The sequence below is a fragment of the Aulonocara sp. 'chitande type north' Nkhata Bay genome, linkage group LG23, assembly GCF_057382095.1.
Source record: "Aulonocara sp. 'chitande type north' Nkhata Bay isolate Kocher_YH1m ecotype deep benthic linkage group LG23, A_spYH_male_GT1.1, whole genome shotgun sequence".
NCBI lineage: Eukaryota > Metazoa > Chordata > Actinopteri > Cichliformes > Cichlidae > Aulonocara > Aulonocara sp. 'chitande type north' Nkhata Bay.
Genome location: NC_141365.1, coordinates 14,531,775 through 14,557,254, shown reverse-complemented (window position 1 = coordinate 14,557,254; position 25,480 = coordinate 14,531,775). Strand labels below are relative to the sequence as shown.

General features: G+C 39.5%; 1 protein-coding gene across 2 annotated transcripts in view; it reads right to left on the bottom strand.

Moving 5' to 3' along the window:
• Positions 1-22,825, bottom strand: part of tmem131 (transmembrane protein 131) — a 42,008-nt gene extending 19,183 nt beyond the window's left edge. The window contains exons 1-5 of one of the 2 annotated variants that reach the window (XM_086283505.1): positions 22,499-22,825; positions 14,798-14,859; positions 14,620-14,660; positions 6,340-6,408; positions 4,306-4,426 (exon numbers count right to left, since the gene is read on the bottom strand). In XM_086283505.1, coding sequence (XP_086139631.1) covers positions 4,306-4,426; positions 6,340-6,408; positions 14,620-14,660; positions 14,798-14,859; positions 22,499-22,667 — 462 coding nt within the window. In that variant the 5' untranslated portion in view covers positions 22,668-22,825. The remainder of the gene's footprint in view (positions 1-4,305; positions 4,427-6,339; positions 6,409-14,619; positions 14,661-14,797; positions 14,860-22,498) is intronic. The other variant, XM_086283506.1, reaches the window with a different exon arrangement.
• Positions 22,826-25,480: the final 2,655 nt, after the last annotated feature.

The following is a 25,480-nucleotide window of genomic DNA, read 5'->3' as shown; positions in this document are numbered from 1 at the left end:
CAGAACAATCTCTGAACATTGTGCAAAAGGGAAGAAGCTGACTGTGTAGTGGCCTATGGCCATGGAGGGATACCAGATGAAGAGGTATTCAGATTAGGACATTACCCAGATCGTCTTTTCAGTCTACAAACCTTTTTCTGGTTTTGGTGTGTGTAAAAAAATTAGCTAATATACCACTAACCTAATGTTAGTAGGATGTGAAGAGGAAAAACAAAATTTGAGTCCAAAATCCAAAGGTATCCATTCACGTGCAACGAAAAACAGTAACAAATGATTGGTGTTGATCGCCTGACTAACAATTCAACTCTTCCTCAAAACAAATAAATAATAATATGATGTTCTGTTCATTTTTTTTTTTTTTAAACTGTAACTTCCTCTGTGCCGCGTTCAAAGAGACAATACTAAGAAAACAAAAGTGAGGGTGATGAAATATAGGATTTTGAAAAAATGTACTCTACAATATATTCAAGTGATAAAGGCACAGGTAGAAAGTATTACCGCATACCTTAAAGCAGAGACTCATGAGGTTGGGACCTTCTGGCATTCTCTTGTTAGTACAACCATAACTAAGATTCAAAGCACATGCTGAACTACAGCATGTGATCAGAGGAGGGATCCCCAAACATATCTGCTACAGCAGCACATACAGGCTAACCGCATACAAGCTCGTGTGAAGTTTGTAATGGTGCAGTTGTCCTCCTAAGCTGTCAGATTTCACGTTTAATAGCACAGTTCCCAGCAAGCTCTAACAGAAGAGTTTGCCTTTATCTCAAAAACGTAAAGACTCGTGATCTCAGTTCACATGTCGTTTCTTGAGGGAAACATAAAGCATAAAGTTTACGCTGCACTATTCTGGTTTGTACATTTGTCGCCCTCTCATCAGACCTGCTCGTCTCCGACCTGCTGATGTGCGCTGCGTTATTAAAAGAAAGTGAGCTGCGTCTTCGGTTTTTGCATAATCTTTCACTCCCATCGGCACATTTCTGCGGTTGCAAGCTCACACCAACTTGCCCCGTTAATAAATATGTTCAAAATGCGACACTTTTCCTGCAGAAAAAAACTAAACAAAAAACCCAAACTTGTTCCTGATTAATGGACACCACAAGAAAGCTACAAATATGAATGAGCTAGAACCTCTCACTTCTGATTTTTTTTAAATGAGTGGCATCAATGAGTTCAAATCCATTTTAGACACAACTTTAACCGATCAGAGCAATGACATGTGTGACGTAGAGCTGAACGGGAAACGGCAAAGAAGGCAGTGATTGTTGAAGAACTGCCACGTTGCATAAACAGTTATGACTGGCCTGCATGAATAAGGGTGAGTGGAAAAGTCTGGCTGAATGGGAGGGGATGGAATGCACTGAAATGTGAGCTCTCATATTTGTGTGGTTACCTAATTCTGCCTAATTCTCTGATGGTTAATAAAAAAATAAAAAAAATCTCCCTGGAGGAGTGAACCTGTCTGGCCTAGAATCAGTAAGCCTATTCAAACAAGCCTTAACGTCGCCTTAAAATCTGCCCTGGCTTCAGTCCCACAGAGCGACTCGGTGTTTCTCAGTTGTACTTCCATTTAAATGCAGCTATTAAAAGGACTTTGATCTTCCTGCTGACTGCTCAAACATACTTTTGTACTCTATGGAAATATTTCCTCAGGTTATGATGCAAGATAACAAAAAAAAAATAAAAAAAAGCAAGCACATTTATCTCAGCAAGGCCTCACTCCATGACAGATAGGATTCTTAAGAATGTGTACATTCACCAATTCAAAGAATTGCAAACAAAAAGACCTGACTCAGATCCCCCTGCTGCACACCTGTATAGGCTGTTGTCACCACAAACACCTTGTTCTAGAAGATGATTCACTGGCAACACCTTAACAGCGTCTCAGCCTCTAAGACACAAACTGCCTATTGTGAAGCCACAGAACAGGTTTCTCATATAAAAGGGAGGACTCTAATGCAGCACAGAAAAGCATTCAAAAAGCACGTACACATGATGCACACACCTTCTTATTCATGGGCTATTCTTTCTTTTTCTTTTTACCATTTTCTAAACACCTAAATACAGCAAAACTACCAAATGCCAAAAGCAGATTAAAAAAAAAAAAAAAGTGTAAACAAGTCAAAAGTGTCCCGTTTGCCTCAATGACATCTCTGAAAGGTTAAAGTTCCAGCAGCACGTGCCCAACACATCTAGACTTGTAGTCATCATAAAACATTACACACACATTTTAAACAGGACAGGTATGGAGCAGGAAAAACATAAAACAACCAAAAATATGTAAATACACATAGAAATGTTTTATTTTATTTGTAGCATTATTTTTATTTATTAAAATTAAATGTAATTGTTTTTTTTACTCAATTAAAACAAATTATTTACATTTCGGTTGAATTTTTTTTTCTTTTTTTTCCCCCTTTGTTTTCCCCCCAACTCTATACCAATCTTATTTTAAATGTCTGGAAAATGTTTGATGACGAGTCAGACGAAGTCACCAGCCAACCCACTCAAATAACAACTTATGCTATCTGCACTTTGAAGCCGGTAAAGGCATGGAAGACACAGTCACAAAGCTAGGCAGTCACATGTAGATCCAAATGGACCCTCACCCTCACTAATGACAAATAACGTCACTTATACCCAAGCAGACCTGAGCATAGTCGAAGATGTGTGAAGTATAATAAGACATGTTGGGCAGACGGTCCCAGACCTTTAGATTCAGATACTGGGATGAAACTAGCTCATAGGCCGCCTGGTAAAGGAACACCGAAAATTCCCACTGCTGGAGAGATTAAATAAATTCATTAGACTTCCCTCCCTGAGAAATAACCAAATCACAGCCCCTCATATTAAAGGCCACATCCACATTTCTTCAAGCAGCATCAACTGTTGGGACGAGACTCTATGACCAGATCCTGCATACAAACAATCTGTGAGGAAAAAGCTTTCTGCTGCTGGAAGTTTTCAGATTTCTGATCATGTTGGAGCAGGCATTGGTGTGCATACAGGAAAACACAGTCCATGCAGAGTTGTTTGTGTCTACTATCATAAAGGGGAAATCACAAAAACATGTATAAAAGCCTGCCTTCAGCTTAAGCCCTGCAGTGAAGAAAAAGTCATAAGGTACAAAGAACCTAATAGAGGAGTTTAAAACAACAAAAACACAACTTTGCCACTGCAGACACTGTTTGTGCTTTTCTTTAATTTCTTGATCTTTGGCATTTTCTTTTTTTGTGTGACTCTTGTTATTTGCAGCAACCCCAGGGCTTCCCTTCTTGTGGGTAGCCTCTGCATTGATCAAAATCCCATAATCGTTCTCTCTGTGCAGATGAAAACTCCCAAAAACAACTTTTTGTTTTCCCAGCAGGCTCTGTGAGGGCACAGTGATCATTTTTCCACACTTTACTAAACTATGTCTGAGCGCATGATCAAATCCAAGACTAACTTTACGAATAGCTCATAAATATCATCATCATGATCTTCAGCCTCATCTTGCTCTTCTCCCATATTTTCCCTGCAGGATGATTTCCCTCCCCCTTTTTTCCTAGTTGCAATAGAACAACATTTACAGGCTAATTGAAAGCAGATATTCATGTTTCATGAAGTGGTGATCATTCAAAGTTTTATTTAAAAAGTTCCTGAAAATGTTTAACAAGAAAAGAGACTTTAATTTGGTTAACATTTGTTTTCATTTTAGGTTTGAAGGATATTTTGGTACCCTGAAAACATGACATGTTCTTGTCTTTTGTATGAAATACATTTTACTGATGATTGAATTTCAACTGGATTTTTCCACTCAGTGTGGGAACAAAGTCACTGCATCTGGTTTGGTATAAGTCAGAACGGCATGAACGCAACTCTAAAGGACTGAGCTCATAACACATAACAGATATTTTGCTTTGCTTACATAATTTGATGTGTCAATAAATAAGTTTGATGGCTTTAATTTTGATTCTACAATTTAAAAAAAGAGAGACAAAAATAAACACATTAAAAACTCCTCACTGCTTCCGTATGTTGCAGAGCATCACATTACCAGTGACAACCAATCAGTAAAGACACTTCATGAGAGTCACAGGTCTATCCTCGCTCCTGTGTGTTTACTGTGCACTACCATTCATCCATGCAGTCTGACTCGTGTGTATGAAGACACACAAAATGATAATACTGATAAACACAAAGTCAGTACACTGAATTCATTTTCAAGATTAAAAGCGATCAACTTGCTTACACACAGCAATAACACACACACGCGCACAAAATAAATGTGGTTTCAAAGGTTTTAAAGTGACAGCTACTTACCCTATTCTGGAAAAAGGATGCGTGAAAATGTGCTGTTGTTGCTGATATTGATATCAAACTAATTTCTTCAGAGCTAGGGTTATGTAAATAAACTTTTTCCATTTTTGGCATTCCAACGGGCCTGGAAGGAAGAAGAGAAGGCTTGGTTAGAGTATATAACAATATATGTAAAATGGAGCCATAACTCACATCTCCAGCTTTCCATTTTTATATTCTTGGACTGTATTACAATAGCTTTGCATGATTCATAGCTCAAATTAATAGTTTTTGCATTATCCTGGGCTTCGTGCCTCTGTGTAAACATATTAGCATATTAGGGATATCCCCTCTCACTGAGATAATACAGATCAAAGAGATCCAAGACAGGAAAATTTGGACTACATATGCTGACCCCAATGTTTGCAACCCTGGCCATGTTTAATATGAGCATCCACCATGACGCATTCAAAGAAGAAACCGAGCAGCACCTATAAACATGCCATGAAAATTAAAGGTTTATGAGCTTGGGGAACCGACTGGTTTAGACTGTCTTACGTTAACAGATACTTCAGAGATTTTTGGACATTAACCTACAGGTGTAACTTTCCTGTGGGGACAGGATTTGACATTCAAAAGAGTGACTATCTCTGCATTGTTAACCCAACACCCCAAGCTCATCATAAACTCTTTGATTTCCAGCCTCAGAGTGAACCTGCGGTTTCTGTTATATCAGTATGCTATGAAAATCAACTCGCAGATACACGGAACTCGGCGTGTTTATGAATCTCGTTACTGAGTGAAATAAAATTGAGGGAAGTTAGTTTTCAAATTCTGCTAAAAATATTTTGTCTGCTGGTTAAATCTGAAATAATCCCCTGAATGCTCTTTGACACAAAAAATGTATTAAATACATTTTAAAAAGTCATCATTCTAAAGTCGAGCCACCATCATCACAAGCTCGGTGACACAATTTTTATGCCCTTAAAACAATCACAGCTGATAAGCAAATTGTTTACTAAGAAAGTGGGACAGGCGAAGATGGGCCGCGACAGCCGGGTGTCTGAGTGCGAGTGACCCCCGCTCCTCCGAGCGCTCCTGAACCTGCACCCTGGTCGTGTAAAATTTAGCCACGCTGGGTGGGTGTGCCTGACTGGAATGTGACATATTAAGTCCAGCGTAGGTGAAGCTTGGGTCTGTAAGAGCTAAAGCATATGTGGTTTGTAAAATGAATTCCACAGATTGCTCAAATATTTTCTTAGAATTTATTGTAGACATGCAGGTGCACTCTGAGTGGAGGTGCACTGCAGAATGACTAATACCTAAGAGCTGTATGAGTACAGCTAATACTGGTTAATATTATGATCAGTTATTTAACATGTTTACTCTCAGACCCACAGAAACAAACAGTAAATTTATTAAACTTTTTAAAAAAGAGGAGAAGAAGAAACTGGTCTTTTTATCTTTCGAACGATTGAATGGGGTCAGCTCTATATTTCCATGTACGGTTATAGCTTCTTTTTTTTGGGGGGGGGGGTTGTTTACCATGAATTTGTCAACTTCTCCTACAACCTTTGATATGTATGTTTAATTATACTTGAGCTTTTTTGATTGTATGTTTCTTTATAGACTACACTGGGATGTTTTGCAGTGAATCGTGACATTTCCTGTGGCAGATGTCTTGATTTCAGGAGTTGGAAAAAGTACGTTTCTGTATAAAATATGACTGAACAATGAAACAGTTTGGTTATCTGAGTGAGAATTAAGTTAATTTCCTTGAACTATGATCATATTTCAACTCCGTAAACTCCATAAATATGTAAACGTGGCGTTAATCAAAACTTCCACAGCCTGGTGGGGACTAACGTTTTAGTGAAGGATGTGGTAAAAAGCAAAAAAAAGACTTTGGCACGATACTGGTTTTATCTTTTAAAAATTGCCGTAAGGCAAATTGAAGTCTGATCCAATATTCACTCAAGTGCAAGTTCAAACAGGATCACACAAACAATGTGAGAATCAAAGCGTAAATCACACCACTCCAAAGAGAAAGAGACTCACTGTTCATGAAAATCCAACATTGGAGGTTCAAATCGTATAGGTCGACAGTTCCCACGGTGTGTGGACGTGCTGCGAGAGACAGGAAGGTGTGACAGCAGCAGAAAAATCAAAATAGGAAAAACAGCCTCCATGTTGGTGTGCATTTCAAACAACTGAGAGGTCAAAAACATGAGCGCACGGTCAGTCTTCAGACTTTTTTTGTGAGTGCATTAACCAGCAGTGTGACCACTCCCATTGGCAGAGCATGATTTCCATATGTAAAGTCTCCATGAAAATCTAAAGATTCACAGGAAAGGCAAAAAAAAAAAAAAAACCAACAAAAAAAAAAAACCCCAACAACAACAAAAAAAACCCACCTCTCTCTTTGTGTCACCCTTGGTGTGTATCACTCCCCTTATAATAACAACTAGTTTTGAGAATCGGGTAAAACTGGCCCCATCGCGCAGCTCGCCAAACCTGTTTGACAGCAGGTGTATCTTAACAAGAGAGAAGCCCGTCCCTAAATACAGGCAACTCGTCTTTTTGGCCTTTATGCAAATCGCATGAAAAGAAAAACTCATCAGCAATGCAGACGTGGCACTCAGCGGAGCCTCGGGTAAAATATGTAATGTCACCGCCTTTACAAACACCACAACAAACAAGTGAAAATGTTTCATTGTGATTTTTCAAGAATCTCTCACAGGTAACTGCTCTAACACTACCTGGCAACTTACAGGAGATCAGTTTCACCTTTTTACTACCCAGACAAAGGAATCAGCAGTGAGGAGACACGATGAGCTTCCCGCAGCACACAGCAACGTGGCGGCCCTGCCATCGCTTCTGCCATCGATGAAACAACTACTGACAAATTTCGTGACATTAAGGAATCAAATGGGTCCTGGCTGTGAATCCTGTCACTGGGCTCAGCGCTAATGTGCTGAATGCCAGCATGTAACTGGAGCAGCCTGAGGAGGTCACAGTTAGGACTGGGGCTGCTGGCCACAGATCTCCATATGTGCAGTGACAAGTTAACATCAGCATGGCCAAAGACGTCACCGCCAGTTTTTTAAAGATTCTGTTGGTTTCATGGTACATCACATTATCATTAAAATCATTTGTGCAGGGGAGTCACGTGGGACCGCCGAAGAAGATGGCCGCACACTAGAGGCGCTCCTAAAGCCTGTTGATTAATGTTCTGAATCTGGAAACATACACTCCAGCTGTAGTCGTAAATTGGACACCCTTTGTGGACTTTGAAGCTTTTCAAGGATTACCGTCTTTGGAAAATGGCAGGTAACAACAAAGCAAACTTTTTTAAGGGAGCTACCACGAGGAAGAAGCAAGCTAGCATTAGCCTCGCTCCGGAACCACCCGAAAGTGCATCTGCATCTGAGGCCGCCTCTCCAGTAGTTGAGGACGGTATAGGGAGCGAGAGCAAAAAAGACATTTTTGAAGAAATTAAGAAGATGAACGCTACTCTTCAGGTCGTAGCAAAAGATGTCACCACTATTAAAGAGGCCACTAAAGAATTGAAAGATTCGGTGGAAGATATAAAAGTGAGGTTAGGGGAGGCGGAACAACGTATATCAGACATGGAAGATGCCAGCGTGCTTACCGAGGCAAAAGTGGACAAATTCCAGAAGAGGATGGACGCGTTGTGGTCGCGAGTGGAGGACCTTGAAAACCGTAGCAGGAGGAATAATGTACGGATCATTGGACTCAAAGAAGGGGTGGAGACACCCGGGAACGTGGACAAATATGTGATGGAGATACTGGCCAAAGCATTTGAGCTTTCTGGAAGTGAATTTGAAATTGAACGTGCCCACCGTTCCCCGGTGCCAATGCCGGAACCTAACGAGCCTCCCAGGGTGATACATGTCCGCTTTCTACGTTCATCTGCTAGGGAGAAAGTGCTTCGGGTGGCCAGAGAGAGGCGTGGAGTCGATTGGCAAGGCTCCAAGCTATCCTTTTTTGAAGATGTTACAAAGGAGCTGGCGGAGAAGAGGAAGGCATTCAACCCGGTGAAGAGGCGTCTTCGGGAGCTACAAGTGAAGCATAGGCTGATGTATCCTGCAACGCTCGTTTTCACGTGGAACGGACAAAAGAAAGCATTCAAAGACGGAAAAGAGGCCGAGAAATTTCTGCAGGAGTCGACTTAGAGGAATGCGGGACATGATGTAACAGATCGGAGTAGTGTATGTGGATTTTGAAATAAGGTAACAAACAAACAATGGGCACAATGGGGCTGTGGCGGTGGTGCTGCTGTCGGATGATTAGCGTGTCTCACGGACCACGAGCAGTTTGGGGTCTCAAGCTAAAGTTAGTTAGGCTTGGGTAGGAGGGGAGGGAGGGGGCGCTTAGCAACGTTGTTCAGAGTTGCTATGCAAAGAAGGGTTTTGGTTTTGTTCAGGTTTGTTTGTTTTTTTTGTTTGTTTTTAATGACGGCTAGTTTGATAAGACCAGATGGGTTTTGTAATATTGAGTGCCTATGCATATATTTGTGTTGTGTTGTAAAGCGCACAAGGTGTGCCTTACCCCATTTCTGTTAGAAAGCGATGAACAGGTATACTAAAATAATATCGTGGAACATAAACGGATGTGGGGACCCAATCAAGAGGAGGAAGGTTCTAACATACTTAAAATCTAAAAATGCAGATATAGCGTTTATTCAGGAATCCCACATTGCGGGGGAAGAAGAGGCGAAAAAATTTAAACGAGACTGGGTGGGCTCCGTTTTTCATAGTTCATATTCGAGTAAACGAAATGGTGTATTGATCCTTGTTAATAAGAAATTAAGCTTCGTGTTGCTGAAGAAGTATAATGATGACGAAGGACGCATTATATGCTTGGAGGCCTTAATTAATGGGGTTCGAACAGTTTTGTGCAATATTTATGCACCTAATAAGGAAGAGCCAGTTTTTTTTCACAAAATTAATAAGATAATAGGGGATCATGTGGGGCAGGTGATATTGGCTGGGGATTTCAACCAGGTGATGGATGGGATAATTGATAAGAGTAATCCCAGGGGTACGTCTACACCCAGGGACAGAGAGGCTGTTCATTTACTGACAGAGGATCTTTGCTTAACGGACATTTGGAGGTTAGTTAATCCCAGTTCAAGGGAATACACGTTTTACTCCAACTGTCATAAAACATATTCGAGGATAGATTTCGCCTTAATATCAAAGTCTCTGGTCGAGTCAGTCGTAGACTGTGAGATTGGTGCCATTGCTATTAGTGATCATGCCACAGTAGAGTTGCAAATTGACTTGAACACGGATAGAACGAAGAGGGGCCGCTGGAGGCTTAACACGATGTTGTTGCAGAACAAGAGTTTCAGTGAGGAGTTAACAAAGGATCTCAAAATTTTTTTCGAAATCAATATGGGTTCCACAGACAAAGTAGCCACAGTTTGGGAAGCGTCTAAAGCATATATAAGAGGAAAGATGATTGCATACGCATCAAAAGTTAAGAAAAGTGATCTAGAACGGGTAGAAACCTTGGATAAAGAAATACGGGAGTTGGAGAAGGACTTACCGAGTCAATATTCAAATTATAAATATCAGACTATATGTAAATTAAAATGCCAGTTGAATGACATTTATAACAAAAAGGCAGAATATGCCTTATTTAGGCTCAAAACAAAATTTTATGAAGGTGGCGAAAAGAGTGGAAGACTATTGGCAAGACAACTGAAGCAGCAAGATAATTTGAATAATATATCTATGATTAAGAAGGACAGCCAAGTGATAACCTCATCGAAGGAAATAAACTCAGTTTTCCAATCATTTTATCAAGATTTGTATACGTCTGCTGGTGTGCTTGATGAAGGGGAGGTGGAGACATTTTTTTCAGGTCTACAATTACCTACTCTCTCTGGGGAACAGAAAACGAGACTGGATGAGCCTATAACGGAAGAAGAGGTCAGGGCTGCGATCTTATTAATGAAGAATGGGAAATCGCCAGGCTTGGATGGCTTCCCGATTGAGTATTATAAGAAATATATCGATATTTTAGCCCCAGTCCTGCATAAAGTTTACCTTGAGGCATTGGAGATAGGTTCCTTGCCGAGTACGTTTAATGAAGCACTGATCTCCCTTATTCCTAAAAAGGATAGGGATCTGTCGGACCCAGCAAATTACCGGCCTGTAAGCCTTTTGGGCGTTGATTGCAAAATTTTGACAAAGGTTTTGGCCTCCCGCCTGGATCAAATATTACCAGATATCATTAATGGTGACCAGGTTGGCTTTATTAAAAATAGGTCCTCAGGTGATAACATTAGAAGACTTCTTCATCTCATGCACAGAAGCGAATCTAATCTAACCCCGGTTGAGGCCTTCTCGCTAGATGCTGAGAAGGCCTTTGATCGGGTGGAATGGGGCTTCCTTATGACGACCCTCGCAAGGTTCGGGTTTGGGCCTGGGTTTTGTAATTGGGTCAAAACTGTATATGCAAGTCCAAGGGCAGCGGTTTTGACAAATGGATTGGTGTCAGGGTTTTTTCATCTTACTCGCGGGACCCGACAGGGGTGCCCTTTGTCCCTGTTGCTTTTTACAATATTTCTGGAACCGCTGGCCTTGGCTATTCGAGCAAACAGGGGTGTCAGAGGTGTTCATGCAGGGGGTATGGAACACAAGTTGTTTCTATATGCTGATGACATCTTAGCAGTATTGACGGATCCCATGCAGTCTCTACCAGCGCTACTCACGTGTGTTGAGTCATTTTCAGGGTTGTCAGGTTATAAGATAAACTGGGACAAGTCAGAGGGCATGCCATTGTCAGCATCATGTCATTCTGCGTTACTCCATTCAATTTTAAGTACTCACCTTCAGGTATGAAGTATTTAGGAATATTATTAAAACCCGACTTGGAGGATATTATGCTTTCAAATGTGGAACCTCTCCTCCTAAAGATAAAAACAAATCTGGATAAATGGGGTAAATTGAATCTTACACTATGGGGTAAAATTAATGTGATTAAAATGATGGTGGTCCCACAGTTCAATTATGTTTCCATGATGTTACCTGTACGGATTCCTTTGCACATATTTGGTCAAATTGAGAAGTTAATCAAAGATTTTTTGTGGAATAACAAGAAGCCGAGAGTGAATATAAAGAAAATGTGGGCCTCTAAAGACACTGGAGGAATGGCCCTCCCAAATGTGAAGTTGTATAATTTAGCTTTTGAATTGTCAAGACTGGCCAAATACTGGACAGGATCGGGCTCTGAGCTGAGCTGGATGAAGATCGAACAGGAACTAGCGAGCCCCTTCACACCTTTGGATGTTCTCTCGCAGGGCGCGGCAACTAATGGACAAGACTCTCATGATAACCCAGTGCTCAGGTATTCCAAAGCTGTCTGGGTGGAGGTGCACAAGTTGTGTGGAGCATCTCATCTAAGACAACCTTATGCCTCGCTATGGAACAATATTGCTGTAAGGATTGGGCGGAAAACTGTGTTCTGGAAGGAATGGCTTGTCAAAGGCATACGCAGGATAAGTGATCTTTACTCAGGGGGAGTGTTTATGTCATTTGCTGAAATAACCCGAAAATACAGTTTGACAAGAGAAAATAATTTTTGGAAATATTTACAAATAAGGGATTGTGTTACCAAAGGAAAATTTGCTCAAAGCTCGAATATGGTTGTGGAGTTTTTAGAATTGTCCAGTACAGCACATAGGGCGGCGGTTTTCTACAAACTGTTTAACAATCCAAAAAAAGAGATATGTGAAAACTTGAGGGTTATATGGCAGAGGGATCTGGGTTGTGCAATTTCTAAAGAAGACTGGCGCAGAATTTTGTCATTCTCTGATAAATATATAAGAGAGGCCAGGGGTAAATTTACTCAGTATAAATTAATACACAGGTGGTACTTCACTCCATCCAAACTTTATAGAATGGGAATTAGTCCCAGTAATGTATGCTGGAAATGTAGTTCAGATCCAGGGACATTTATACATGCTATTTGGGAATGTGGGAAAGTTTATCCCTTTTGGCAAAAAGTATTGGACAAAATAGGAAGGTGGATTGGTTTGATGATACCCCTGTCACCAAGACTGTGCTTATTAGGGGATCGGTCAGTATTACCTGGGGTTTCAAAATATGACTTTGTGGTTATAAAGGTGGGGGTGATCGCAGCGGCTCGAGTTATTCTCAGTGTATGGAAGGAACCGTCTCCTCCAGAATATAATAGGTGGAAAGAAACTATGCTGAAAATGGTGTCGTATGAAAAGCTCTTGGCTAGGATTAATGATGATAGGGAGGGTTTTGACGAATCGTGGGGACGTGTTTTTGGCTGAGATGGTTGGAACTTATTTGGTCAGGGCAATTATCTTTAGTCATGTTGTACGCTTGCTGCACTGTTTGTTTGTGTAGGCACTCAGTAAGGGAATGACTTAAAGATTTGAGTTAACTGATTTGAGTTTTTTTGTTGTTTTTTTTTAATTTTTTAATTTTTTAAATTTTTTTTTTTTTAAATTATTATTATTATTATTATATTTTTTATATATATATTTTTTTTCTGTTGTTGTTTGTTGGTTGTTTTGTTTGTTTTTGTGTTGTGAAATGTTAAAAACAAATAAAGACTTCAATTATAAAAAAAAAAAAATCATTTGTGCATTTGTGGGTGTTTTTCTGTCAGGAGAGCGTGTATTTGATTATTTTTTTAAAGTAAGGTCATCATAATAAAACAAACTAAACACAACTAAAATACTAAATATTATCCTCTCTGGCTCTTAAATACGGACCTTAAGAAGCTGCCAGGGGCTTGGCTGTGATCAAGAAATCCATCATCTTTCCGTCACCAGGCTTCGCTTACTCTAACAGTGGCTAATCTTAATCTCGCTAAGTGGTCACAAAGGTGGTTATCAACTGCATAAGTCAACACCAGGTTTCCTAATGTGGCGATAAGCACGTTCGCATGAAAGACGTGGTGTTCTGACGGATCAGTGGGTACCTGTTGATCTCTTCTCTCAAACACAAGCTGCTCCAGAGCAGAACAGGGGTCCAGCACAAGTTACAGTGGTTATTTACACCAGTAAGAAGTGAACCACATTCACAACAGTGAAAGCACCTACTCCTGCTTACTACACCAGACCTCTGGCGTTCTGTAGTTCTGTTGTACCACTTTCTGTTTTCAGTTGGCGTTTCATTTCCTGTGACTTCTGTGCTCCCTGGTTACTGTTAGTTGGTGTTTTAGTATTAGTTGTTTATCTTTTGGTTACTTCCTGTTTTACTTTGTAAGCTCAGTCTCACCGGTGTCTCATTCCCGTTTTACTTCCTTTTTTTTCTTGCTGGATTCCCTCCCTTATGTTTCCTTGTGTTCTATTGCTGGGTTTCCCCTTTTTTTTTTTTTCTCTCTCTGACTAAGTCAGTTTTTTTGCCTTCAATGAATAAAGACTCCTTTTGTTGCTTACCTGCCTGCCTCTGCATTGCCACACCAAATATACAACACCACTGTAGCTGTTTGTTCACCAGTACAGAGGTTTATCTGGCAAATACATATCGCAAACAGACAGGTTTGAAACCACACACACACACAGAAAAAAAAAAGGGGAAGTTTAACATCTAAAAAGGACTGGAACACACACACTGACCTCAAACATAACTGTCTAGGGAGTGGTCATGCCATGCCCCTAAAGATAACCTTTGTATGGTTTACATGCTGTCTGAGCTGTATGCTGGACCCTGATAAAACATCCATCTGAAAGGTATGCGAGCCCTCTGTGACGCTTCAGAACCGCTATACAGGAACATGATGCAACCAACTGACTTTTTACACACTTCCTGTAATGAAAATAGTCCTTACTTGTTTGAGCACTTCTGCCTGTTGTTGTGCCAAAGCTGGGATAAAAAGAGCCTGAAGCAAATAATAACTTCCTCAAAAAAAAAAAAAAAACACTTCAGTCACATTCGACTGCATGAAAGAATCCTGCCTGCTTCTAACAGCTGCTGCAGGCTATAAAACCAATGTCACTGTGGACTCGACTCATCCTAGAACATGTGGCCAGAAAAGCGCTCAGGGTGACACAGACAGAGAGGTTTCTCTGATGATCAGTGGCACAGATATTTGCCCTTTTTCCCCACAATCTAATTTTTTTGTATAATTTTACCCCCTAAATGATCTTAACATGCTGTCACAGCAGCCGCATTGAAGCAGTAAAACTTGTTTTGCTTTAACACAATACACTTTGCGTTTGCTTGTTGTCCAGGCAAGTTAATGTAGAAGCACACGGTTTAAAAATACAAATACAACATTTTATTGAATTCATGCTAGTATAAAAAAAGGGAGGATTTCTCATACCTTTGTTGATGATATAAACTAAAATCGATGTCAGACTCTCCCTGCAAGCACAACACAAACATACAGTAAGAATTAATCACAATATCAAAAACCAGGGGATTAATTTGGTAGTTGAGCAGGGCTTTAGCCTCTTCTTGCTCTGTGAAGGTCCGTTACAATACCATTTTAATGGCCTTACCTGTAAAAGGCTGCCCTCGCCAAAATGTAGAACTTCTAGTATTGTGTCTGACTGAATGAATGCTGCAAAGAGAAAAATAGGAAGATCAGAGAGAAACACATTTTTACACTACATAAAAGAAAGCTAAAAGGGGTAAATGTTCAATAAACAAAATCATAGCATACTGATGTGTGTGAGCTGCTGATTGGGTTACCAAAACCAACTAACGCTTCATTTGCATGGCAAAGCACCTTTTTGAAATCCCTGAAAAGGTACAGACTGATTTATGGACTGGAGATGGCAGCAGCTGCTGATTGCTGTCGAATTTAACGAAATAAAAACCAACTTCAACCTTGTGTACTGAACTAGAGACAAGAGAAAGTTCAGCCTCCAGATCTGTGCTCCTTTTCTGCTCCATGTGCGGTGAAAGAAGGATCTAATCCAAAGCTACTTTCACCAGAAGAAATTCCGGCTAGGTGATGAGCCTGATCTCAAATATACCGTAGTAGAAAAGCAGCTCATTCATTAGCTAAGAGATCAGATCAAAACCGGATTTTTGAGTTGGTGTGAAAGTGATCTGGTTGCAGTTTTTAACTGATTTTAAATGTGCTTTTCAGCTCTGAAATTTGAAAACTTTCATTAAGTATATATAAAAAAAAATAAAAAAAAAAACGTAGAAAAAGGAAACAAAACAAATCAAAAAATACAAAACATCTGAATTAAGAGTGTAGAGAGGGAACAGCCTCACCCCAGTCTCCAGCTAAAATGTGCTTCAATACTGCATTTAACTGACCAACCCAATAAACCCAGCTATCTTATTTTACTTTCTTAGTTTGATTCTAAACTCCAATTTTCATTCAGATTTCATTAAACTAAAACATTCTTTCACACTTTTTTTGTGTTTAAGTTTAGTTTGAGTTAGGTGTACAGGTTTTGCCACCAATAGTCTCGGGAAGAGGGGTGTACCGGGGAACAGTGCCAAAGTATGTGGTACAACCAATGTGTTCCAGTTGTGTTAGTCAGCCACGGAGAGAGCGAAGCTCTAACATTCAAAGAGCTAAAGAGCTGAGCGTTAAAAATAATGCCATGTCCACTGCAGCCACCAGTTTTGTTTTTGTTTTCTTTAACGTTTTTTTCTGTGCTTCTCCCACTCTGGTGAACTTCACTGTTAGTCTCGTCTCTGATCTGGCACATTCATCAACCAATCAGCATATGAACGATGCGCAGCGCCACACACATTGAGCAATATGTAGTTGGGATTTTGGAGGACTACACCAGAGCATTTTTCTCCAAAGGCTCTCTGTAAAACATTAAAAAAAACAAAAAAAAAACGTGCGCAAACAGACACAACTGCGGGAGCAAAACCTGAGCATAACCCAGGTCTCAATCACTGCTGTGAACACAGAGCAACTCTGCACGTCTGTTTCAGGGTGTTATATAAATGCCAGGGTGGGGTTAAGTGAAGTGAATCCTCAGCAACCACCATTATCGACATGATTTTAAAAGGCCGGATGTCCCTTCCATCATCTGCAGAGCTTTAAATTTTGCCTTAAACTTAACAGATCTCACAAGTTGTGCTACTAGATCGACCTTTTTCTGTGTTCACAGCTCACTGTCGGCAAGCGTAATTGTTACGTTCAACTAACTGCTACGTTTAATAACACCCTGCAAGCTACAATGTAGGTTTTAAATTCAAATATCTGAGCAGAATCAGGGGATCTAAGCAGTTAAGAAACATTTCACAACTTCATTGAGCCGATGAGACACAGCCAACATCAGGCTGAGCAGAGGTGTGAAAAAGCTACACTTCCTGCTGTACATCACGAAAAAAAGCTAACAAATAATGAAAGTCTCAAGCTCTGAATACACGTCTGCACAAAATTAAACCGAATCACTCTGATGTCCTGCATCCTTTAAGTCCTAAATAAAAAATGTTAAGCTCAATCCCATCTCTACAGCAGAGTAAAACCAACCTCAGCTCAGTATGCCGTGCTCACTGTCTGTTAAAATTATATGTCTTTACAGTGGCTTGAAAAAGGGGTGGATGTCGCCATTTGACTGGCAGGAATAGCACCGGCAACACCTCTGTGGGTGTTTCATTATACAGTGTCACCAGTCTGTGGTCCACAAGGATGATGTGGCATTGGTAGAGATGCAAGACTCCATGGCATCAGATTTTTACATGAAACTCCACCGCTTTAGTTCTCGGCGTCCTAAGCTTACGAGTTTGTCAGGAGCTCTTGAAATCGTCTCAGAATGGACACCCGGAGAAACAAGCAGTGAAACTGGTACGAGAGTGAACAGTACTTTGCAGGCAGACATGCTGATGTTTCCACGTAGAGGACGCCAGTCTTTAACAAAAAAACAAAACAAAAACACAACAACACTTCTAAGCCATTTATGTAAATCTACATGCAAATTCTGTCTTATTTGCTGCACAGTGACATTGACGTGTCTGTCATAGCCACTGCCTCACCACCTCCAGATTACAGACAGATCAATGTCTGAATCGAGTAGATCGGTTAGATAAGAGAACATGAAAGCGAGCAGCTGTCGAGTATATTTTTTTTCCCCCTCTCTCAACTTTCTTACCTAAAACAGTCACGATAGAAAGATAACTTCTTAGCGTTTAACTTTAGCTACAAAGCTCTCGTTGTTTTTCTTGTGTTGTTATTCAATCGTGTCCGTTTCTCTCGCCCTAGGAGCTCAAACTCGCCGCTGTTTAGTTCAGCTCCAGCTAAGGTGAACAAAGGGTCAGGATTAGATCCATCCACACCAAAACAGCCTATTCAGCCTCATGGATGGTGTACAAAGTATGAAAAAAACTGCAGTAAAGACAGCAATTACTCAAACCTTTCAACAAAATGCATTTCTATCTTTGGTTTGGAGATGCCAGCTTTATTCCAGAGGAAAGAAAATCATTCCTCAAGGTCATATTGTAGCTCACCTGATTGAGCAGGTGACTCATTTTCCAGAAGCTATTGCAAGGGCTGGGGTTCAAGTCCCTGCATGGCGTTACCCACTACTCTCCCTGCTTTCCTGTCTCTACTGATGTGTCATGCAAAAAATTATCCTTAAAAATCATAATTCCTAGATCTACACCGGGCGTTTGAATCAGAAAGGTAAAATTTCACGGCCACTTCATCTGTGGAACAAACAAAAATGATCTAAAGGTAGTAAAACTCAAAGGTTTCTGTGGATGACCCTGGGGAAGGACCATTTAAACCTATCCAGAGCTTAACTGTCTAAAAGATGATGCTAAATAATCATGAATACTAAACAAAGGGTAAAATTATTACATCGTGAAGTTTGTTTTTGATGCAACGCTCTCACTTTTGCTCCTGTTATAAATCAAATCACACCCTTTTCCCCTCCCTAAAAATTAGGGCTGCCACAAACGATTATTTTGATAGTCGACTAGTCACCGATTATTTATGCGATTAGTCGACTAATCAGATCATCATCCACTGGACGTAAAACTACAGCTTATTGCACCAGCAGCATCTGCTCTTATATAACTATCATTAGCTTACAGCTTTAAGCTTTTAAGGTGCTAACTAAAAATAAAGACAAGATGATAGTTTATTCAATTTTAATGAAATTTGCAGATTGTTTCGGTAAAGTTTAATAAACTCCTTGCTATCTAAAATATAACAGGACAACGGAGTATATTCTCCAGCATCTCACACTTTTGATAATCAGCTGTCTGCTTGACGTTTATTCAGCTGTGTAAAAACTATAACTTTAATCTCAGCCAAACCGATTTACTCAGGAACAAATAAAATACAAAAAAAAAAAAAAAAAAAGCCAAACAACAACATTTTTAATTTATCTAAGTGACTCATATATATTTAACCTGAGTCGCGAAAGACGGCGGTGGGTTTGAAAACAATTTGCCGGGAGTCCGGTGTTCTCACGGCGCTAGTGACCTAGCCCCCGGCTAGCTATCGAGCTAGTGGGTAACAGACGTCTCCGAAAACGTCGGAGCGCTTTTGAAAATATGTGGTGTCCTGATAAACTGAGCCGATATTTGAGGTTTACACAGCTACATTCTCGCCTGAAAATATGTTAAACGTTTATTTTGTGACCCAGAAAGAATAATAAGAGTAATATTAAAACTAACTAGCTACCGCCAAAAACAATTAATAGCTTGAATTTTAATTTTATTTGGAGGAATAAGTGCCATTATATATCTAAAGATGATTTGGTTAAACCATACATTGAAGGCGGTGGAAACGCAATTGATTTTGACATAATGAATGGTGTTTTGAAACTTAAATGGTTAAAATCCTTCCTAAATAATCCACACTCCATTTGGTTTTTTATACCAAGTAAGGTCTTTAACACACTAGGGGGTATCGACTTTCTCCTAAAGTGTGACTTTGAAATTACTAAGCTACCTGCTAAACTCTCTGAATTCCATAAACAGGTCCTTCTTTATTGGAAAATGTTATTTAAACATAATTTCACTCCACATAATAGCCCAATTTGGAACAATAGATATATACTGATGAACAGAAAATCTATTTTTATTCAAGATTGGTTATCAAAAGGTGTTTGGGCAATTGCCCATTTTGTAGATGAGGAAGGACATGTTCTAGGACATCAAGATTTTTGCCAAAAGTTTAATATCCAATGTTCTAAAAGTAAATTTAATCGGGTTATAAAATCCACTCCATTGTCACTTAAAAACATAGTTGTAAATGATATAATATATTCTGACATCTCCCCCAAGTTAAGGCAATTATATATAGATGGTATTCGATTTTGTGATGTTAAATGCAACAATAAGTTTCTTAGATCTTCATTAAGGAGTCTTTATTCTCCAAATTTACTTAGACGTAATTACATATTAAAAGATTTCCAAAGGGAAGAAATTGAAAAAATAAGAACTGATTATATCACCTTCCCTATCCCTCCTAAAGGGAAAGAAGTCCAATTTAAAATCTTGAATAAAATTTACCCGACAAATAGACTCCTTAGTGATAGATTCAAAATAGAAATGGGTAATTGTGTATTTTGTGAAACAGAAGAGGAGGATTTGGACCATCTATTCTTTTTGTGCAATTTTATACAAATATTTTGGTTGGATTTTCATACCTGGCTTTATTCCAGTGGGATTCAAATTACCCCATTTACCTTAAATATGATAATGTTTGGAGTGTTTTTGAAAGAAAAGAAAGCTAATTATGGTGTTAATGTGTTATTAATCTTGTGTAAGTATTTTATACATAAATGTCGCTTTTTTAAGATTAAACCAACACTGGCTCACTGGAAAAACGACCTAAACCTGTTGGTTAAATCTTTGACTTTAGTTAAAAAGAAAAAGGCTGCTTTTTTTGTTTCCTTTGTAGAAGATTTTGATTCAGTGAGTTAATAATCTGTTAATTTATGTGACCCCATCTTTATTTTCACTATATATGAAAGTTGCTAATATGTAAGAAATGTTTATTCTCTGAATCTGTAATATATGGTGCATTTTGTTTGTATGTTTATATTACTAATAAAAGAAAAAAAAAAAAAAAAAAAAAAAACTAGCTACCGCCATTGTTGGAAACTAAGCTGGGCCGCGCTATGAATTCTGGGACACAGCTGCTTCTTCTTCTTCGGGGTTTAACGGCAGCTGGCATCCTTGTACATGCTGTGCTGCCATCTTCTGTTTCAGTCCGTTATTACACTCTTAAATCCTGCTATTATTCCTGCGTCTTTTGCGATCTTACAAAGCTTCAAACGACACGTCGACTATTAAATCAGTCGTCGACGATTTTGATAGTCGACGTAATCGTGACTAGTCGACAAATCGTGGCAGCCCTACTAAAAATGCAAACTCACTGTTGAGTTCAGCTGAATAAAAGAGAGCGTTCAGTCAACAAGGTCGATGCAGAGGAAGTAAAACTCAACATTTCCTCTGTGAGGATTAATGAAATGGTCGCCTTTGTCTCTGGATCACTCGTAGTCTTCAAATCCCGTACAGGCTCTAACTCCCAGCTGGACGACCCCGAACCCATCGCCACCCTCCGTTTTTCCTCTTCTTCTTCTTCTGTTGAATTATGTTTAAAGTTTGAGGAAATACTCGGTAAAAACTTGCATGATACTTATCAAATTAATGAATAATCATAATGAAAAAAAATTCGATTACAATATCTACCGAAATTGAGATTCTAATATTGTCACGATCGAGCAGGCTTACTCCAATTTTAAAAAATGTGATTGTGAGTCAGTTTGACCACAATAATGTTGTAGTGAACCTCTGATATGCGAACAGCCTAAATTTAATCAGCTGACTCAGTTTGCACTGTTGGTAAAAAGCATGACAAGATGAAGTCAGACTCTAAGAGTTGCTAAATAACTCGTGAATTCATTCAAGTGCATTACTGGAGTGTGAGGCATTATCACAGATCTATAGGAACATTTCAGGCAGCAAAAAAATAATTAAATGTTAGTTAGAAATTCATTTTAGTTGAACTACAACTTGTTGGTGAACAAATCCATTATTCCCCAGAGTTTGTAGTCACAAATCAAAATCACAACATCAACTAAAAAAAAATGGTGGATTATATTTGTTAATGTGATTGTAAATGTGATTCTGAATCATTTTAACCAAAATAATGTTGTTACAGGGCGAGCCCAAATCCAGTGCCGAGTGTGAAAACTGCAGTGAAGTCATTGAATAAGCAAAACAGCAACACAAATTATCTGTAAAATGTTTCACACGGGAAAACTTTTAGTATTTCTAGATTTCTCGACCTAGACGAGCTGATTGAACTACAAAGACGTTAAGTACTTGTATTATTTATTTATAAAGAGTGCAATATACTGTAATATACAGAGGATGACTCGTGAATTTGGACAGAGATACAAAGCTCAAATTGTCCCCGGGGAAAACGGGTGTAAAAGTACACCCGTTTTCTCAATACATCATCCATGAACTACAAAAATAATAATATAACAAGTATCTACCAGTTTTTAAAATAAGTGGTGTCTTTCGTTTGGGCTGTTTTTCATAAAGCCTGAATATTAACATTACGCAATGTTTTTTTTCTTGCTTGGTCCATGAACCACTGTGAGTCTGACACCTCTGCTCTGAGAGTTGCTCAACAAGTAACACAATCACCTGAGTGCACTTCTTGTGAGGTCCAGGTTCATGTGGACTAATTCACGGGCGCGTTTCAGGGCTAGCTCGGACCACCTTGGCCCTGGATGACAGCTGTGTGCCAGTCATAGTGACCTGACACGATCAGAAGATCGATAACAAGCGGCTGGAGCCCAATCAAACAAACAGTCGAGGCTTTTCCTCACTGAGCCCGGTATGAGGAAGTACTGCTGGGCAGCTTGTCCCCTACAACTCCCCTCTGTCTGTGCTTCAAGCTCACCCAGAGGCTCCTCTGAGCCAGCTCTAGGGCTAGCCGAGGCTGTAAACCCTGTCATATCTCACAGGTAAATTATTAGCCCAACTAAGCCATATAAGGAAAGAATGACAACATGCTACAGACGAAGCTAACGTCCAGAGTAAGGCCAAATACATTTGGCTAACTAACGGCAGTTCTTTGTCAGTTTAAACACAGCCTGCTCTCTGTTAGCGTTTAATAATAATTCAGCACTGCTGGGTCGCTGTTAGCACCGAGCTGGTGTAAAGTCGGCCCGCAAAGGTAGCGCTAACCACAGCACACACTTGGTGAGATGTCTGCGGAAGTTAGCTCCTGCTAAAGCTAAGTTCCAAACCTTGTTTATTCGCCCGCGTCGTGTGAATAAAAGCAATAAATAAGATCCTCAGGAGCCCCACGCAGGCAGCTCTCCGTCTCCTCCTCTGGCGACAGCTCTGGGCTCCGGCTTCAGTCGCCATGCTGCACGTCTTTCTGTTACGATAACAAACGAGCAAGTGTGCGGACATGCCCGTGTAAACCTCTGCTGCCTCTGTCAATCATAGCCGTGAAGAAAAAAAAAAACTCCCGAGAGCAGCGGCGGCGGCTAACTACCAACAGGACGTCGGCCTCTCTCTGCTCCCGCTTCCTCTTCCGCTCCATGCGACGCGTCACCGGCTGCCACGGACAGCAAGCGGTCATTAAACAACCTTATCACCGGGATCAAAGCCCAGCGGAGACCCTTCAGACAACACAAATTAAACGCTAGAACAGAATGACACCGTAAACTTATAAAACTAACTACACTTAAATTGAAAAACGAGGAATATTTGGTAACAGAATCTGTCATTTTTGGAATATATACTTTAAAGCTTCATTCATTCATTCATTCATTCATTCATTCATACTAGACAGGTTAGTCACTTTAACTGCCTCAATCAGAACATAACATGCAAACTCCACAAAGAAAGGACCAATGGTGACCTGAGCACCACCACAGCTCTCATTCTTCTCACTTTGGTCATATTTTACATCTTGTTTGTGCAGAATATATATTTCTAATATAAAACTGTCTCGAATTTTGGTCTTTATATATAGGGTGAGACAGAAGTGCTCAAAGCAAAGAGAATGCTCCTCCAGAACATGCTGTCAGCTGCAGAATCCCTCAGTGTCCACTTAGACCCAGACCCAGATAAGTGGAAAAGGATGGATGGACTATAGTTGAAAACGAGATTGCTGCATATAGTCCTTCAACTTTTTTTTAAAAATGTAAATAAAAATCCAATTATTCTTGTGTTTACAAAGGAAATGAAAATAGTAATAATAGTAAACGCTGTCAGTCCTGTGTGTGTTTAAGTCGACTTTCTGTCATTCTCCTGCATTTTTGTCCTCTTTGTTAAAAAACGTATGATTCTGAGGTTTTCCTTTGATCTTTCTTAACCACTTGAAATAAAGTTTATTGGAAAAAAAGAGACTTTTAATTGCCGTTTATGTGCTGTAATCATTTAAATTATAAAAAGAAAAACTGGGTGCTGAAGTTTTTCAGCTCTTGCTTGTAGACATGGACTGTGGACACGGATTGTCCTTAGCAGGAGTCCTTCAACATGCACAACATACGATCTCTCTGCAAGAGGAACAAGAATATAATGTGATGTATAAAGGTGAAAATAATTCCTTAGTTACTCTGGCTTCTGGGGTTTCTCTATTAAATGGTTCCAGTTTGCATCTATGACTTGGGTGCAGTAATAAAATGTGTTCCTAAGCTGTAATGTTTTCATTACAGAATTATTATTTTTATTTCAGTGCTACAAAAGACCAAAGTCACTTGTGTCAGACAAGTGTTTTAGACAAATGACATCTCCCCTAATTCTTTGCCATTTACATCAAGGAATTATTTCTAAGGCAAGTAATTTCTGAGCTTTACTATTTTTTGCTTAAAGCGAAACACCTCAACCGATGTCACAAACAACGCCAGTGTGTACACACTGAACTATGCTCGTACATGTGCTGTGATCTTCCTTTGGTCCAAATATTTTCACTAAAGCAGAAAAGCAGTAGTGAACACCCTCCAAATACCGGCTCCACCGAATTTACTTATATAGAAAAAACATTGCCTATAGATAAATGTAACTATGGAGTACAGAGGTTACTGATTGACAGAGAGTGCTGACAGGTACTCAGTGAATCTTTTAGAGGTAAAAATGGAGATAACACGAGGTCGTGGAGCCTGAAGACTGCTGCTGCTGACACAAACCTGCTCTGCTTGGTGCTCTTTAACCCTCTGATGTCCGTGGATCAGTGTTTACTTTCACTTCACGCCTTGTCTAAGGGTGTAAACAAATGTTTCCTTGAACTGTAAAGTGTGACTTTCATCACTGATGTTGTTCTAACGAAACATAAGAGAGTCTCTTGTACTGAAAAAAGCAGAGCAAGAGCTTTTACAGGACAGTGACTATCTGCAAAACTTATAGTAAGATAACACAAAGATTGGACTTGTTTCATAACAAGGACAAAGGTTGGTGATTTACTGCTGGCTGCAAAGCTTCTTGTTATCGTCAGTAATTTTACCCAGGGGATAAACTGTATTACTCATTTACACTATATGTACATCAAGTATTGATATGATGCAAGCACAAATCTGTGAAACACAGATTTTTTTTAAGTTAGTTAGTGTTTGTATAGGTTTATTTGATTTATTATCAAGCAGTCTTTGTATATTTTTAAACCCGGTAAAAAAATTCAATAAAGTAATCAACAGTGTGTCTACAATTTGTTAATTTTTTAATATAAATGTGAGGTTCTAGAAGCCTGTCTCAATGATGAATAAAGAAGTTATGATGCAATTAGATGTTTTACTTGCTTGTGAAACATAAAAGAGGAATTTCTCCATGTTTTCCAGGCATTTCTGTAATATCTGAACTAGAACTACAAGTCACTAAATGAGATCAGTTCCATTGTTAGTGAAACAGAGCAGCTGACATCTATATTGAGGTAATAGTGCTGTGTCACTGACAAATAACCATCTACATGTGTCACCATGTGATGTGTGCCGATCCAAATGTCAGATGCCTGAAACAGAATATTCCTAGGAACGATGCAATTTAGTATCTGATAATCAAATCCAAAAACAGCAAAGTCGAAGAGATAAAACACAATCCAAAACAATAAGAAGCCACAAAAAAATAAAAAAATAAAAATTCCAAAGTGGAACACGGGACTATATATACACAGTGGACTGATTACCCAAGAGAGGAAAAAAGTAAAACTAAAAAAGGACACAACAGAAGTCTGACCTTCAAAGTAAAACAACCAAAGGATAGAGAGCAACACTAACAGATAATAA